The following is a 17,060-nucleotide window of genomic DNA, read 5'->3' as shown; positions in this document are numbered from 1 at the left end:
AAATGTTTAAAGTCCTGGGTTCTATATGGTATGTATTTTACCATGCTTCTTTAATGAACAAAAAGTTTAAATCTAGTTCCCTAGCTGGCCTAGCTCAACAAACCTCTCACAACCTTTCTGTTGATCATGTCCAGACCTAGTGAAAAAGGAGTATCAAGCTGACCTGAGCTGAATTTTCTTCCTACTGAGGATTCTTTCAACCCCATGCCTACAGACAAGGCATTATGCTTCATTTTCCTCACATACAAAATATGGACAGTCTTTTACTAAGTCAAAGAATTAAACAAGACCATGTAGAAGTGGCTGACAAACAGCAGTTCACACTAAGGGAACTGCTTATTGTTTGCGCCATCAGCGTCATGCCCCCTACTTAGAAGTCGTCACGGGGAAAAAAATAGTGCATAGCAGAATACCTGTGTACAATAAAGATTTACGTATGGCCTACGCATAATTCAGCACCAAGTCGCATGACATGGGCATGCTTCTTGAGCAACCAGAGGTTGATGAAGGTTACAAGGGCAAGATTTCAGGAAGAAAGAAAAAGATTTCAAGCAGGACCCTGAACGATGGTCCGGGTTTCGGTAATCATGAAGGGGGGAGGCAAAGGAAAGGTGATGATGGGGAACTTGAACAGAGCCCTCAAAGGACATGTGGCACTCTGCACTGTTCTCTTAATGATGTTCATTATAAAGGAAGGTTGGGAACCCAGAGTAAAGTTCTTGATTCTGATGTTCTCAAAAGGAAATCAGTCTGAGTTCATAAATAGATGGACAGAATACAGTGGGGTTTGGGGTAGCTTAGTTGTTAGGCAGCAGAAATAAGTCTGTGGAACTAATCCCAAGCACAGAAAGAGAGAAATAGGAGGAAATGAAGAAAGGAAGGGAGGGAGGGAAGGAGGGAGGGAGGAAGGAAGGAGGGAGGGAGGGAAGGAAGAAGGGAGAGAAGGAGGGAGGGAGGCAGGCAGGCAGGCAGGCAGGCAGGCAGGCAGGCAGGAAGGAAGGAAGGAAGGAAGGAAGGAAGGAAGGAAGGAAGGAAGGAAGGAAGGAAGGAAGGAAGGAAGGAAGGAAGGAAGGAAGGAAGGAAGGAAGGAAGAAAAAATTAAAACACCATTTTTTGTCTTTGTAGGAGGTCAGTATCTTTTCTTTAGTACTCACTTAACTAGATGAAACTCTTCCAAATTATGGAGCTAAGCTGCTTCACTCAAATTCTCTTACCTCAAACATTCATCCTGTCTGAAGGACACTTCCCCATAACACTTAGGATTGTTGGACCAAACAATTGCTACAAAGTTAACAAAGAAAATGAACCATCGCACTACTTAACTCAAACAGAAAATTTAATACAAAGAACTATTGCTTAAGGACATGGGAGAGTAAATGTAATCAGGTCTTTGTTTTTTCAATAATTTACTTTTTACTCACTTTACTTTCAGATCAAAGCCTACCTCATTCCTCTACTCCCAGTCCACCCTTTACAAATCCCTCCCCCATTACCACCTCTCCTTCTCTTCAAATTCTTCTCCAGTAGGAGATATAACCCCTGAGCTCTGCCTGCTGTTTGGCTGTGGGTCTATACATCTGTTTCGATATGCTGCTGGCTGAAGCCTCTCAGGGGACAGTTATGTTAGGCTCCTATCTGCAGGCACAGCAGGTTATCATTAATAGTGTCAGGGATTGGATCTCTCACATGGGCTGGGTCTGAATTGGGTCAGTCACTGGTTGGCTCTTCCCTCAGTCTTGGCTCCATCTTTACTCCCGTGCATCTTATAGGCAGGAAAGCACCTGGCAGTCTCCCCGAGTCTGCCTGCCCAAAGCACAGGAGCTCTGGCCAGACGGACGTGGCATATTTTTCCTCCCCACTTTTCCCCAGGCCTCCCCCAGCCCCCCTTTTTTTGTTCCCAACAGAACTATTTCCAATTTTCTGAGAAATCGCCAAACCAGTTTCCGCAGTGGTTGTACAAGTTTGCAGTCCCAGCAGCAATGGAGGAGTATTCATTTCCCTTTCTCCATATGTCCTTGCTAGCAGGTGCTTTCACTTGAGCTTTTGATCTTTGCTATGCCGATGGGTGTAAGGTGGAATCTCAGAGTCATTCTGATTTGCATTTCCCTAATGACTAAAGACGTAGAACATTTCTTTAAGGGCTTCTCAGCCATTCAAGATTTCTCTTTTGCAAATTCTCTGTTTAGGTCTGTACCTCATTTTTCAATTGGATTATTGGGTTGCTTGGTGTCTAATTCTTCAGTTCTTTATGTATTTTGGATATTAGCCCTCCTCAGGTGGAGGGTTGAAGATCTTTTCCCATCCTGTAGGTTGCCATTTTGTACTGTGGTTGGTGTCCTTAGCCTTAGAAAAGCTTTTCAGTTTCATCAGGTCCCATTTATTAATTTTTTTTATATTAGTGTCTGATTCTTCAGGAATTTTTCTCCTTTGCCAGTATATTCAAGGCCATTCCCCACTTTCTCTTCTACTATATTTAGTGTGTTTAGTTTTTAGTTGAGGTCTTTGATCCACTTGGACCCGTGCAGTTTTGTGCAGGGTGATAAATATGGGTCTATTTGCATTCTTCTACATGTAGACATCCAGTTTTACCAGCACCATTTGCTGAAGATGCTTTCTTTTTTCCATTGTATGGTTCTGGCTTCTTTGTCAAATATCAAGTGTTGTTGGGTATGTGGCCTTATTTCTGGGTCTTTGTTTCTATTCCATTGATCAACCCGTCCTAAAAGGTATCTTAAAACAGAAGAAAAACACTCTCAACAAAGACACATTTGGAAATTAGAGTTCAGAAATCACTAAAAGCATTTGTTTAAGCTCACTGTAGCTAGGGTGTTCAGCCAGAACCAATCCACCATCTCTGGGGAAACAGACTCAAAACAAAAAGCAAAATAACAGTGCTCAGGTGAACCAAGGCTGCTGCTAAGCAGGTATGCAGCAGGTCAAGGAGGTGAATGGTATCAGGTTACTGATGCAGGTGTGAACCTCAGAGAATATGGGCTCTACATCAGGGCAGCCATCAGGAGCACAGGGAAGCCATGGCAGAGGCTTCAACATAGGAGGGAGTCTGGCCCAGGAAAGAACATGGGGGATGGTGGAATTCAACTGGATCTGGCAGCTAGTGAAACCTTCTTCTTCAGGAGTCCAGGGTACTTTTGAGTAATTCTTAGGGGAGTGAAAGCAGATTCTCAAATGCCCAACTTCAGGTCATACAAAAGAAATCATACAGAGCAAAATCAGGAGTAAAGGCCTGGATCGCTGTGGTGGAATTGGCCTCTGTCTGGGAGTGGTAGGAGCTTCTTAGCATAAATATTTATGTAACATGTACAGACTATCAGGCATTATCGTAAACACATTACCCATGATCAACTCTTATAATAGCCCCATTTTGCAAGTAAGAAATTGAGGCACGGGGTGAGTGTGAAATCAGTAGCAAGTCATTTAAGGGATGCGTGGAGGTATATCATGAGGCTCAAAGTCAACCGCTCGAGCTGTAGAGCCCTTCTCCAAAGTAATAACATAAATAATTCACGTTGTACCGTATGCCTTTCTGAGTAATGTGATATCTTATCATCCAACTGCAACCCACTCTGGACATAAATCATATGTTTTTGCAGTATATCTACACTCTCTGTACTGTCACCTGTAAGTCACTTCATAGTTGTTTCAATGATCAGATCCCCTGCCCTGGTTATTGTACTCATTATATAGAGAAGTATTAATGTAAACAAGTGACACAAAACTCAGGAGGATCAACATAGTCTAGTATTAGGTGGCCATACCAGACATACAAGGCTTGTAGAAAAAGGCTTATAGTCAGGGTTCAGCGATCGCTGCCTACTGCTTCATGCATCCACTGGAGTCCTTGGAATGTGTCCTCTGAGGATAAGTGAGCACTAGTGTGTACTGCATTTAGACATGACCCTCTAAGACAAACGTTTCATTTAAAAGCTTATGGTGCAGATGCCTGTGTTGTGCCCATAGCTTTCAGGCGGTTAAACCCACTGCACTGTTACATAGGCATTTTTATTTTAATAGTGTGGGTGTTGAGACAGGGTCTTGCTTCACACCTCGGGTTTTCCTTCTACTCTCTATATAGTCTAGACTTGCCTCAAACTTTTCTAATCTCGCCTTCATGCCCTGAGCACCAAGATTCATGGTATATGCCACCATGCCCAGTTGTTCCTCCTTCTCCTCCCTCTTTTTTCTTCTTTTTGTAATGGTGAGTATTGCATGGTGCTAGTTAAGGGCAATTTAGGAGCCAAGAAAAATGGTAACAAATGAGCAATTCAATTGAGAAAATAAATTTCTCTTCAAAGCTGTAGAGCTTGGGTAGCCCCAACTCAAATACTGTTGTCAAACCTCCCTTTGGCTAACTTTCCAGAAGAAACCTGTATGTCTGGGCATAGTGTCAGGATTTGCCCAATGACAAGCTCATTTCCCTGCAAGGGCTCCCAGGGCCTCCTGGGGTCTGGAATCTTGCTGCTGCCAGGAAACAACATGGTGCAGTCAGCCTGTATTTAATCACACTGAAAACCTGATTCCCAACTCCAGGCAAACTGAAAAAGAAGGCACAGAATTCTCAGTTAGCAGCCAGTTGCCTCTGTTGATGTCACTTCTGCAGCCAGGGATTTCTGTAAAAACAGAGGAAGAACCATAACTCTGTGCAAAGGTGAATGGCCTTATGGGTGGGTGCATTTCTGTTGAAAAGGTATGTGGCTGCCAATTCATTCAGAAGCAGTCAAATGGCCTTCATGGGTTTGTTTGTTTGTTTGTTTGTTTCCAGTCAAAATAAGAACAAAAGTCATGAAGTTTCAAATGGGAAACTCATTACTCATAAGCAAGGGTGTGATTTTCATGCCCATTTAACTTTCTGATTTCTGCCATTTTTTTCTGGTTTTGTCTGCCTGGAGAGGAGAGATGAAACCACAAACAAACAAACACATAAATAAACAAACAAATGCATACATACACAAATAATATTAAATAATGTAGGGAGGAGTTTATAGTTCTTCAAGAATCAGGACTTCTGTTTGTCCACAACACAATGATGGCAACAAGTACAGCAATGAAATCCTTCCTCAGTCCTCCTTCCATCTCACCACACCCTTTACTGCTCTCCTGATCCAAGGGCATGATTGGTCATATGCATCTTCTCATGGCCACCAAGGAATGGGGATTTTAGTTGCTGGCAGGGAGAAGGTACTTCAAAGTGTTACCCAGAGATAAAGGATCTCAGTGTCGCTAACAAAGCTTAGGACACCCCTCAGCTTTGCTGCAACTCTCCAGTGTTCTACCTTCTACCTTCTTGGCTCTTCATTTTATTCACCCTTTCATGAGATGTTTCCCTTTAAGAACAGCTTTCTTTCCGTCTAGATTTGTCTTGGCTCTTGTTTTCTTCACTCAGAATGATCTTTTTCTCATGGTTAATGATGCCTTTCCCTGCCTCCTTACAGGTCTTTGGATTTTTCAGGGTTGTACCTCCAGACAAAATAAATCATACACACAGTGTCCTAAGTTTTTGTTTTGTTTGTTTTTTTATTTGTTTGTTTGTTTGATTTTTTTTTGAAGACTCAGAGAACTGGCAACTGCAAATTTTTATCACTTTCAAACCAAAGTTTTGACCAAAACAAAAAACTCAAAGGCATCTGTAGGTAGGTTTATTTTAACAGAGAATCTCACAAACACACAAATATTCTTGTCTTCGTTCTGCATTTAAAAAAAAAACCTATTTTAGAAGTGTGTTCATTCTAAGTTGGGTTTTGTCCTCATTATTGCTTGGTGTTTCTCTTTTCTCAACAGTCTGACCTTTGGAATTCATTCTGTAAAAAATATTATTTCCATGAGAGAAAATGCCAACATTAACCAAGGACCTCTGGCACAAACAGCCAAGTTCCTGTATTCTTAGTCTATATAGCCTTTGGACATCACTAAACAATTCCTAGTTAAATCCCCTCAGCATCTGTGCTATTTTAATCAATCCTGCACACAGGCAGCAGCTGAACCTGTGAATTGACTCAGGAATAGAAAGCCCCGTCAGAGGATTTCTGAGCCTTGGACAAAAGAACAGAAAGTTGTGGAGAATGCAGCCTTGAAGAAGTTTTCATTGCTCCATCTGAGCTAAGAGGGAGTTCTGGCAGAGCTGTAGGGAAGGGATCAAACAGAGCCAATTTAATAGTCATTGTAAAGCTAAAAGATGGAATTTTGCTTAAGGAAATCAGTTTTGAGATTTGACAGTAAAATATAAGCTGGATTTTAATTGTCCTTCACTTCTAGAAACCATTTGATTAGTGAGAGTATTGCCACAGCAGTTTTAGGATTAGAGTGAGTGGGGTCTCTTTCTCAACATCTAGATCTCACCAACAGAGGGACTTAAGCATTCTTGTACCAATGAAATTGAGGTAAAAGAGGAGGCACAGAAAGCTCAGCTGCAGGAGAAGCCACACCTGCTGCCATGCCCCATGATCAAAGTGCCACTGCAGCTGCTACCAGGGACACAGAAGGCTCATCAGTGAGGGGCATAACATAACAGCTGAGATTATTAAAAATGAAATCTTGGCCATGATGCATAGCATGTAAGAGAAAGTAGCCCTGGTGTTAAAATCCAATCCATTGAGTTGTGGTTCATTTTTCTCACGCACATATGACTTGAGCAAGCAGGGAAGACATCCCAGATGACTAGAGGCACTCACGCTGATTGTATAGTGTGCTGTGAGTAAACTTTGTTGAGTTCTCTTACATAAAAGGATGTGGAAGGATGCTGACATCCCCTGAGTAATCAAGCAACGCTGACATGAAGGCCAGGATCCCCTTGTCTGTAGAATAGGTCCACACAAGGCAGACCCAGTGTGCATTTGCTTTCAGCAAATTAACACCTAAGATCCTTAGATTTCATTTCTATTTCTAATTCAACGTTAAAATGTTCCTGGAAATGTAACTATGTAACCAAAGTGTTGAATAACAATGCACTGAATATTGATTCTAAGAGCCAACAGTCCCTCATATTCCAGTGATCCATGAAGGCAGACGTTTGACAGATGCAGTGTGGAAAGCCACTGATGGAAGACAGGGATAATATTCTGCTTCTATGCCATCCCAATAATACTGGGACTGTACCTAATATTCTTCCTCTAAAAAGGTGCTGTGATGATTAAAGCATAGTCCTTGAAGGCACCACAAGAAGCATGAGGTAATACATGTAGTTGAAGAATATCCTTGTATTTATTCACCTCTATGCCAAAGTCATGTATATAAATATGCACAGAAGTGCTACTCAAAATAGCCCCACACCAGGAATAAAACCTGTCAACTTATGCATGGAGAAACAAAATGTGGCCTTTCCTACAATAGATTATCATCCAGTCTTTAAAAAGAATGAAGTGATAATTTCTGCTTCAACTTAGTCATTTCAAGATATCACACTAAGAGGAAAAAAATCACAAGTTATATAGTTCCACTAATATAAAACATCCAGGAATGTTGGATGTGTAATGACCAAAACAAGTCTGTTTATCTGTGATTTGGAAAATGGTAGCCACTAATGGAAAATAAACTGAAAGGAAACTTAGAGGTCAATGAGAATATTCTGAAACTGGATTACAATGGTGATTTCTTATCTCCATAAGTTTACTAAAGAGTAATGTCCATATAACTATACAGTGAGTGAAGTCATGCTGTGTAAGTTACATCTCCAGGCAGAGGTGATAAAACAGATATGAATAGTGATGAGAAAATGTTGAGAAAGAACTATGAAATAAAATCAAAATAATTTACTTGTAAAGTTATTTTAGATTTACATTAATATCATAGAATGCTAAAATATTGTACTTTATAGAAAAGCTATTCTTTACTGTTTGTGTACTATTGTCTTATGTATTATAGATGATAAAGGTAATTGTTTTATGAGTATTTGTCAACTCAGTGAATGAATGGAAACAACTTAGAAGGGGGCCTAGCACACAGTAAGCCTGGAATCCATAGTGTAGGTGCTTGATGTCACGCAATTACAAGGTATATTGTATGATACAGGTTTCTTTGCATGTCCTGTTTTCCTAATAGAAAAGTTGGCATTAATAATACTTTCCCAAATGGGCATAAATAATAAGCTCATATTAAGAACAGCTATTCAAAAGATGTTTAAGAATTGCATAAGACAGATAACGTTACACTGTGTCATATATTAAGTAGAATATAATCTGCAAAGTGTGTTTTCCTTTGTTTTCATTTTAAAGAAAAAATAATCAACTTGATATAACCACTGTGGCATTCCTTTCTTTTTTCATTTTCTCCATTAACTGATCATCTTCTTTATCAATTATAGGATGAAGGGAAGTGGCCTCCTCTAGACATGATCAAATTAGAAGGAGCAGAAGTTGATATTGACAACAGCTTGGGAAAGCCATTTGTATTTAACTGCATGCCTCAGTCTGGAAGTAGAATATTCTGCCTCTGTGCAACCTCAAACCAAGAGATGAAGAGGTAACTCAGCAAGCTCCCGCCTCTCTGGGTTTACTTCTAGGGCGGGAATGTTTCATAAGGGGTAGACTTGCATACTCTTGGAGGCAGAAATAAGAAAAGGAACAAAAAAGTGGTAGTGTATGTTGTATTAAGTACAGTAAGTTTAGGATGTTGTTATTTCTTCATTTTATTTCAGTCAGAATCTCCAAAAAATACGACCATACTCTGTTACTATTGCTATTGCAACTCTCCTTCCTTTTTTTTTTTTAAAGGTGAAAGTTCAATAATGCCACAGCTCCTTATCTGTGTAAAATTCTCATTCCTAACAAATGGCCAGACGTATGTATTGTAAGATAGATGGTTAACGGTATTAACTAATGAGGCATGATATGCAACAACACACTATAGTGAGATGAGCTAAATGAATGAAGAAGATAAAACAATAGGCCTTTGCGTGGGGAAGACTCTGTTAACATTGTGTAAACACACAATCCACAAAGAAAGAGTGTTTCAGCATTCTATGAAGGTAACAATGTGTTATGACCATTTCTCCCTGAGGAAATGGAGCTTACTGGACATTTCAGAGAGCCAAGTAAAGTTGTGATGAAGGAACTGACCAGCTAAAGTGAGGGGTGGGACAGAGTGCAGAACAGAAAGTCAATGGAGCAGGCAGTGCACCAACATGTCTGGAATAAATGACTACCTCCTTCTCCCAGCTCCAACCTCAGAGGGAAACATCTCAGGCTAAAAGTATTCTGTACCTATTTGTGGAATATTGTATATGTAAATAAACGTACAGCAAAGAACTACCAGGATAGTATGACATGAACAACATTTATTTATATCTAACATGCCTAGGCTGCATTTTCACATTTCTGTGGATTATTTTTATAATGAAGAGCTCATTGTTGGCCCCAAACATACATAAATGGGAAACATTGTGAAAGAGGGGGTGGAGAGATTTCAGGGAGTTTGCTGTATGATTGTGTCTCCTGGTAACATCAGAGAATACACTCACAAAGTCTCACCAACATGGCTGCCCAAATGTGAGGTGCACAAGGAAGATACCAACAGACGTGCTCTACCAGCAGTGGGAAGGATCAAAAGGCCTCAGACCTGCACAAAAATCATGGACAGCTAAAAATGCTGAGCAAGGGAAATAGTCTTCCCCAGAGAAAACCAGTGCCAAAGAGTAAGCACTGAAACATGCATACATGCTACATCATACAGACTAAACAGGTTACATGTGTGTGTGTATATATATATATATATATATATATATATATATATATATATACATGTCATAACAAATAGTGATAAAAGGAGACTATGAAGACAGCAGTACGTGGTTTGGAGGGAGAAAGGGGAAGAAAGATATGTTATAATTATAATCACAAAAAGAAAAAGTAAATAAACAAAATTCAATACCAAGTTGGGACTAATGTGGTCAGGCATTTGTTCTTTTGAATACACAGTGAATGTTGAGAAGCATCACAGAGGGCACATGGCACACCATTTGAGAACAGGCAGTGAGGGCTTGTGAATGTGGGAATGAGGGAGCTATTTACAGAAGAGGGACACATCCAGAAGCATAAATGCAGCAGAGGAGAGCAAGGGAACTACACTGGGCTTCAGGGAGAACAGCAAACAGTGTGCTTTGATTGGAAGTTGGGGAGTATGAAAAAAAAAAAAAACTGGAAAAGGTTGGCAGGCCGGGGTGGAGTCAGTCTACCGATGCCAGGCTAAGGAGCAAGACTGGAGAGTTCAGGTGTGAGATACAACACCATAAAGCGTACCAATCAAGCCAGTGTCCAGAAAGCACACTAGATGGGGCTCAAGACCATAGCCATTAGTATTCACCAGTATTTCCATATTCTAGTAGTCAGTGCCTAATAGTGTAACCATACTGTTGTTAACAAATACCAAGCCTTAGAAATATTGAGTTAACTTTCTCTCAGGAATCAATCAAATGACAGTAGTGGGGGACACCATGAATTTTACTTTAGTGCCTAATGGGAAAAGGTTCTGCCACATACTAAATATTTAAACTTACAAGAACATGTTACCTTCACTCAGTAGGTATGAAATACATCTGCAGCTCAGGTCTGCTCGGCCTGAAGGGCAGGGTAAGCACTAGCAAGCCCCTCCCTGTGACACAGTCCCCTGTGGATTGCCCCTCTCCATTTATTCTTTCAGGTGGCTTGAAGCAATGCAGAAAGCAGCCCGTCCTGTCCGCCAGGTAAGGGTTTCTAGGTGCTGGGTCTCTGCTTTTGGTTTATTTCCTTCCAGAGGAGGAAAGAGCAGGGTAGATGTCATGTAGCTCAGTGATGTCTTAGATCTGTTCTAAATGCTGGTGAAAGGATTGGCCTCAAATGGGTTTCCCTGGAATCCAAGAGGGGAGCATTCAATACTGCTGTTCTTTGTATTTTCAAGAGTTTTTATGAGATTCCTCCACCCCCATAAGACTTGGGGTGGAGTCACAAGGTGGGTTGTAATTTCTGATTCCCCTCGAGCCATGCAGTAGCCCACAGTACTGAGAAAATGATGCTGCTGTTTCTTTGCACTCTCGGTATCTCCAGAATGTCTTGGCCTCTAGAGGTTTGAACAACCTGTCAGAGAGCCAGTGTGCTGCATCTAGACACTCAGGGATGGCTTCATCTCTGCTCTGTAGACAGGTTAAACACTTTGCACTTTTCTTCCATCTTCATGACCCCCAACTTTGGAGCACTATCACTCTGTTAGATTTTTACTGATAAAATGTTAAATGACTTTATTACATCATCAGGCAGGCTATCACTTCAGACTGGATAGCCCTCTTTCTGAGTTTGTACCGTAACATGTTTTGGAGAACACTCTCTCAATGCACAGCTATTTCATTTTTGCACGGTGGATGTAACTATTTGTGTGATTTGTAATGAAGTTAGAGATTTTATTTAATACAATCATTTCTTTATAAAAATGGCATGTGCTTATTACCTCTCTACATATTTTGAGTTTATACATTAGCAGAAATTCAGGGTGGAGTTTTGGTGTCCTTGCCTTGTAAACTGTCCTTCAGGAACAATCTCAAGCATTGTCATATAATGAACAGCAGGGCTTGTATTCCATTTTACCTGGAACACAGCACTCAACATATTCACCCATCCCTCCAATGCACCACCATAATGAGCCTGGATACTTTTAAGAGGTGTCTGTTCTGCTAATGCACTCAGAGTATCTGCAGCAAGTGGGAAAAAAAAAAAAATGAACGGCCAAACTCCCAGCAGGCTCCCACTTCACAGCACAGAATACAGCAAGCTCTGCACTTTGATAGCTTTTTACTGCCTTGTTAAAAAACTAAAGGGCAAAACCAAAAACCAACAAAAAGAAACTCAAGTGCAGGTCGGTTCTGATGAAGAGATAAAGCATAGTGTTCCTGGCCATGGGTCAGAGTTCTCAGTAAAGACTTGTATCCCAGGCCTGCGGACGGAGGGCTGCCCTCCAGGTTAGAGGGTTCTCATATATCATCAGCCTTCCACCTCAGTGACCGTGAGAGCCCAAGGCTGGAGCTGGCCTGGAGCAGTTAACTTGTTCTGCTGCACAAGTGGGGGTTCAGATAAAGAAAGGCATGAACCAGGGGCTGCTATTATTCATAGTGGACATACCAGGAACTGGGCCTTGGAGAGCAATCTCTGTGATTGCGAGAAGCCATACTTCGGGCTAGCACTTTGTAAACAGACACATTCATAACTCTTTATAGCGAGCAGTACTTATGCCCATTTGCTTCCTAGTCCCAATCTCCTGCTTTTGATTTCTTCAGAATACAATAGAAGCCAAAGAAAAGAGGGAATTATCTATGAGCAAGGACTTCATTTGGCAGTTACTCAAGCAGCAAGATTGTATTAGCAATAGGAACATTTGGGACAGTGACCCCCTAATGCTAAACATAACTTAACCTGTGTCACTGCTGTGTGAGTCAACGTCATCTGGTGCACACTGTTTACTTACATAATCCTTGTGCTACACCTGCAGAACCATGTCTGGGAAGATGTCACGGTGCACAACAGTAGCCTCCCACCTCTCGCTATCAAACACCCTGAGTGTCTGGGTCTTCTGCACCAGCTGGAGAGAAGCACAGATGTGTGGATCCAACACTACTGCATCCTGAAGGACGGCTGCTTGTACTTCTATGCTAGCATTCGCTCTACTCAGGCGTCAGGTAAGGAATCAGCATCACTTGAAAATATTGCAATGGCAATAACAGGAAGGACACCTTAGCTTTACTGAACCTTTGTAAATTCCTGTATTATTGTTTCCCCTAAGACGTCAGCCCATGGATACTCTGCAGAAGAGGCACAGTTGGACAGCTACTGTTCTGTTTGCAGATGGGAAGAGCAGCTGCAGAGGTCACACAGTACAGAGGCTAGAAGTGGAGAAGTAACCAGCCTACTGAGATCCAAACAGCCAGGCTAACCCTGAGACCAGTGGCCTCAGTGTCCCATACTTGCTGTCCAGAAGTTAAAACACAGACTCATTCCTTTGGTCACCAATGGCTTCCAAAAGGAATGCTCATCATTTCCTTGGGTTGCAATATCATCCTTTACTCAAAGTCTTCCTAATTTGGTTATTGGCCGTCTGTTTTTCGTCATCAGTTTGCTCAAGTTCCCACCATTTACTTTCCCTGCTTATAAAATGGAAGTAGCAGCTGACTGGTATACAAAAGTGCTGTGTAGACCGAGATGTAGTGACTGAAGTAATATTATCTCCATATTTAGTGGTCTGAGCATAAAAAGCTACTCTCATACATATTCCATTAGTTTATCATAGATTTGTTTTATATTCTTATAAGGATATATATATATATATATATATATATATGTATATATATGATTCTTTTATATCTATATCATTTAAATAGTATATATATATATATACTATTTAAATGATATAGATATAAAAGAATCATATGAATAATAAAATAATAATGCCTGAAATCGGGCTGGTGAGATGGCTCAGTGGGTAAGAGCACCCGACTGCTCTTCTGAAGGTCCGGAGTTCAAATCCCAGCAACCATATGGTGGCTCACAACCACCCGTAACAAGACCTGACGCCCTCTTCTGGAGTGTCTGAGGACAGCTACAGTGTACTTACATATAATAAATAAATAAAATGTTAAAAAAAAAATAATGCCTGAAATCTAGACACGAACTTTCTTGAATTTTAAAATTATTTAATTTACTTATGTCTTTAAATTTTTAATTGAAATATAATCATATGACTTCCCTCTTTCTTCTCCTTCCAACCCCTTCCATGACCCTCTTATTCCCTCTTAAATTCATGGTCTTTTCTTCTTTAATTTTTGGTGTTACACACAAGCACACACATATGTATAAATATGCACACACACACATATATATATATAATATATGATAAGCTTGTTTAGTGGTGTGTGTGTGTGATATAACGGCTGACTACTTGGTATTGAGTAACCAATTAGGCTCTCATCCATGGGGAAACCTAATCCTCCCTCTTTCATTTGCTTTAGTTCAGTTTTGCCAAAGTCTCTTTCTAAAAACTAAAAACGTTCTCTGTCTATTGGAAAGACTCACCCTTTCCCATTAGCATGTCTACGGGCATTATCACCATTCGCATGTCCCATTCCCACAGCCATATTGTTGAGGTATTATGGGTGAAACCTCCCTGTTATTTCTAGGAGAAAGGATCTCACAGTAGAATTCCTGGTTCTTTAGATATTTCGGTACCCAAATATGCCCCGGCAATGAAAACACACCACAATTAATACGAATACATGCTGTACGTGCCTAGATTGGGCAGATCTACTGCTACACTACCATCTTCCACATCTATGAGACCCCTTAGAACTTGCAGTTTCTCCAGGCCATGTGCTTCTGCTCTGCTTTTCTTCTTCCTCCTCCTCCTCTGCCTCCTCCTCCTCCTCTGTGTCTTCTCTCTCCCATTTTCTAGGTTCTTCTCTCCCTTAGCCTTCTCTTCCACCTACTCTTTCTCTGCCCAATCATCAGCTCTCCTTTATTTTACAAATTAAGGTGGGAAGCAGGTTTACAGGAAATCCCCTGAGTGCTGACTCATTCCTTGTTCACAACCCCTCACAGGAGAATGGAATCAACACCAACTATAATTAGCTCCAGGGCTACACACAATATTTTCCCCTTTCTTTCCAATTAAAAGACTATTTTATCTCAGATATAATTGAACATAACTATTACTATTTTGTAGTTTATAAAGTACAAGAGGCCTAACACCCAGTCCATCAGCTTTGTTAATTAAATAGAACCTCGGTCATCTATCCTTACTTAAAATACTATAGATCTGTACCTGACTGTGTCTTGGCTTTAGATTGAATGCCTTCTGAAAACCATTCTCTCAAATCTGTTCCTCTCAAAGTAAAAAGCCTGTCTTACATCCCATCCACCCCTCTTCTGTCAGCCAGTCTCAAAGAATGGTATCATCCTATTGGTAGGTACCATATCACTGAGGCCAACTAAGGTTAATATCTATATCTATATCTCTATCTCTATCTCTATCTCTATCTCTCTATCTATCTATCTATCTATATATATATATATATATATATATATATATATATATATATATATATCTGAAGTCAGTGTTTTCTTATAAGTTCCAAATGGACTCTTTTCAAATGAAATACAAAAGGAAATTTGATATCACCTTCTCCATCCTCCATTAAAAAAAAATTAAAAGCAACCAATCCCTCATTAACTTCTAAAGTTTAAAACCCTTCATTCTGTTTAAAGTGAAAATACCCATCTTGCTCTTATGAGAGGCTGGCTGATAGGAATGATGACTTACCAGAAGTCAGAGTCAACCCTACTCAAATCCCCCCACTAATACTGCCATGTTATGGCTGGAGAGACTCTCACGTGAAGTGTGGGTGTTCTCTTGTTTGCTTTTGTAGTGAAGTGCCCTGTGGCCAGTGTTGGAGGTGCTAAGGTAGGAGAGCCAGGCTACCTAGGAGGGCGAATCTCTAAATAACCAATCACCATCACTATTGCAAATAATGCCTGAGTCTCTGCGTGAGATTTAGGCTACCTCACAGCAGAAGACAAGAGTTTTTAACCTTTCAGAATCTTCTCCAAGACCAAGATCCTTACTAACCTCAAAATGGGAGCAAAATTCAGACCAAGCAGTATCCTTGGATTTATAGGCTCACGAGAGGAAAATTACTTCTTATAATCAGCCGTCGATTCTCATTGCTAATTCAAGTTAGCGCTTTAGTGTCGCCCTATGGGTTCATATTTTTAGTGGTATTTGCAGGATATAGACAAAGAGGGTGAGAGTCTGTGTGGGTTGTAAAACCTGCCTGCAACCTTCATCCTGCTTCAGAAAGTATGTTTTAATTAAATAGTATTTCTTAAATACTATTTAATTTTCTTCTTATATGGTACTACAGTTGTTCCTCTTTGATAATGGAAATTTTATTTCAAAACTATGTCCTTCCAATGAAGAAGCTTATTGGAGCACAGAGCTTGAGAAGATAAACACTGATCATTTACAAACGGAACCAAGAAGTTGGAATTCTGCTACCAGACTTGCTACCGGATGCTAATCAGTGTGGGACCTTTTTCGAAGTTAGCTCTTTTGTTTTTTCCCGAGACAGGGTTTCTCTGTGTAGCCCTGGCTGTCCTGGAACTCACTCTGTAGACCAGGCTGGCCTCAAACTCAGCTCCTCCACCTATGACTTTGCATCTGGAGAAGCATCCCTTCACCTACTGATTTTTTTTTTTAAACTATTTATTTATTTATTTATTTATTTATTTATTTATTTATTTATTTAATGTATATGAGTACAATGTAGCTGTACTGATTCCCATCATGTGGTTGCTGAGAATTTGAATTTAGGTCCTCTGCTTGCTCTGGCCTAGAGATTTATTTATTATTATATCTAAATATACTATAGCTGTCTTCAGATGCACCAGAAGAGGGTGTCAGATTTCATTATGGGGGGTTGTGAACCATCATGTTCTTGCTGGAATTTGAACTCAGGACCTTCGGAAGATTAAGTCAGTGCTCTTAACCACTGAGCCATCTCTCCAGCCCGCACCTACCAAAGGTTGACACCTTCCCTGACACCTTTTCCTCTGCATTTTCCCTGTTCTCACATGCCCCTGCTTCTTTGCTCTCACCCTGTGCAGGTGGCCTATACCTTCAAGGATACAGTGTGAGTGAACAGACCCACGGCTTTGAGCAACCAGTGATTGAACTCAAGCCTTCATCCGAGGAGTTCAAGACTTTCTATTTCTGCGCAGAAAATAAAACAGAGAATCAGCGGTAAGCCCGCACCTCCCTTCCTCCCTCTGTGTGAGCCTTGACAAACAAATGCATTCCACTATCTTCCAATTCCTCTCTGACGGGAAATCTCTCCTTTCTTTGCAAGCTTCGTATTTGAGATTCTGCAGGATTATTTTTCTTTCGTCCCTTCTTCGGTGACTTCTCTAGAGATAACTTTTCCCCTGAAATTGTAGTAAACTGAATTCTTGCCAGGACAATAGGTAACTCAGGCATGAATATTAACACACACGTGGGGCTGGTGAGATGCTCAGTGGGTAAGAGCACCCGACTGCTCTTCC

At 40.7% G+C, this 17,060-nt stretch overlaps 1 protein-coding gene across 1 annotated transcript in view; it reads left to right on the top strand.

Annotated features, from left to right (window-relative positions):
* LOC110335866 overlaps positions 1-17,060 on the top strand; it is a 120,338-nt gene that overhangs the window by 100,657 nt on the left and 2,621 nt on the right. Inside the window, exons 9-12 of the mRNA XM_021218254.1 lie at positions 8,315-8,472; positions 10,648-10,690; positions 12,463-12,649; positions 16,626-16,761. Coding sequence (XP_021073913.1) covers positions 8,315-8,472; positions 10,648-10,690; positions 12,463-12,649; positions 16,626-16,761 — 524 coding nt within the window. The remainder of the gene's footprint in view (positions 1-8,314; positions 8,473-10,647; positions 10,691-12,462; positions 12,650-16,625; positions 16,762-17,060) is intronic.

Source organism: Mus pahari, chromosome 18 (genome assembly GCF_900095145.1).
Source record: "Mus pahari chromosome 18, PAHARI_EIJ_v1.1, whole genome shotgun sequence".
In the NCBI taxonomy this organism is placed as follows: domain Eukaryota; kingdom Metazoa; phylum Chordata; class Mammalia; order Rodentia; family Muridae; genus Mus; species Mus pahari.
Note: the sequence above shows the minus strand (reverse complement) of the source record. Positions and strands in the feature narration are given on the sequence as shown.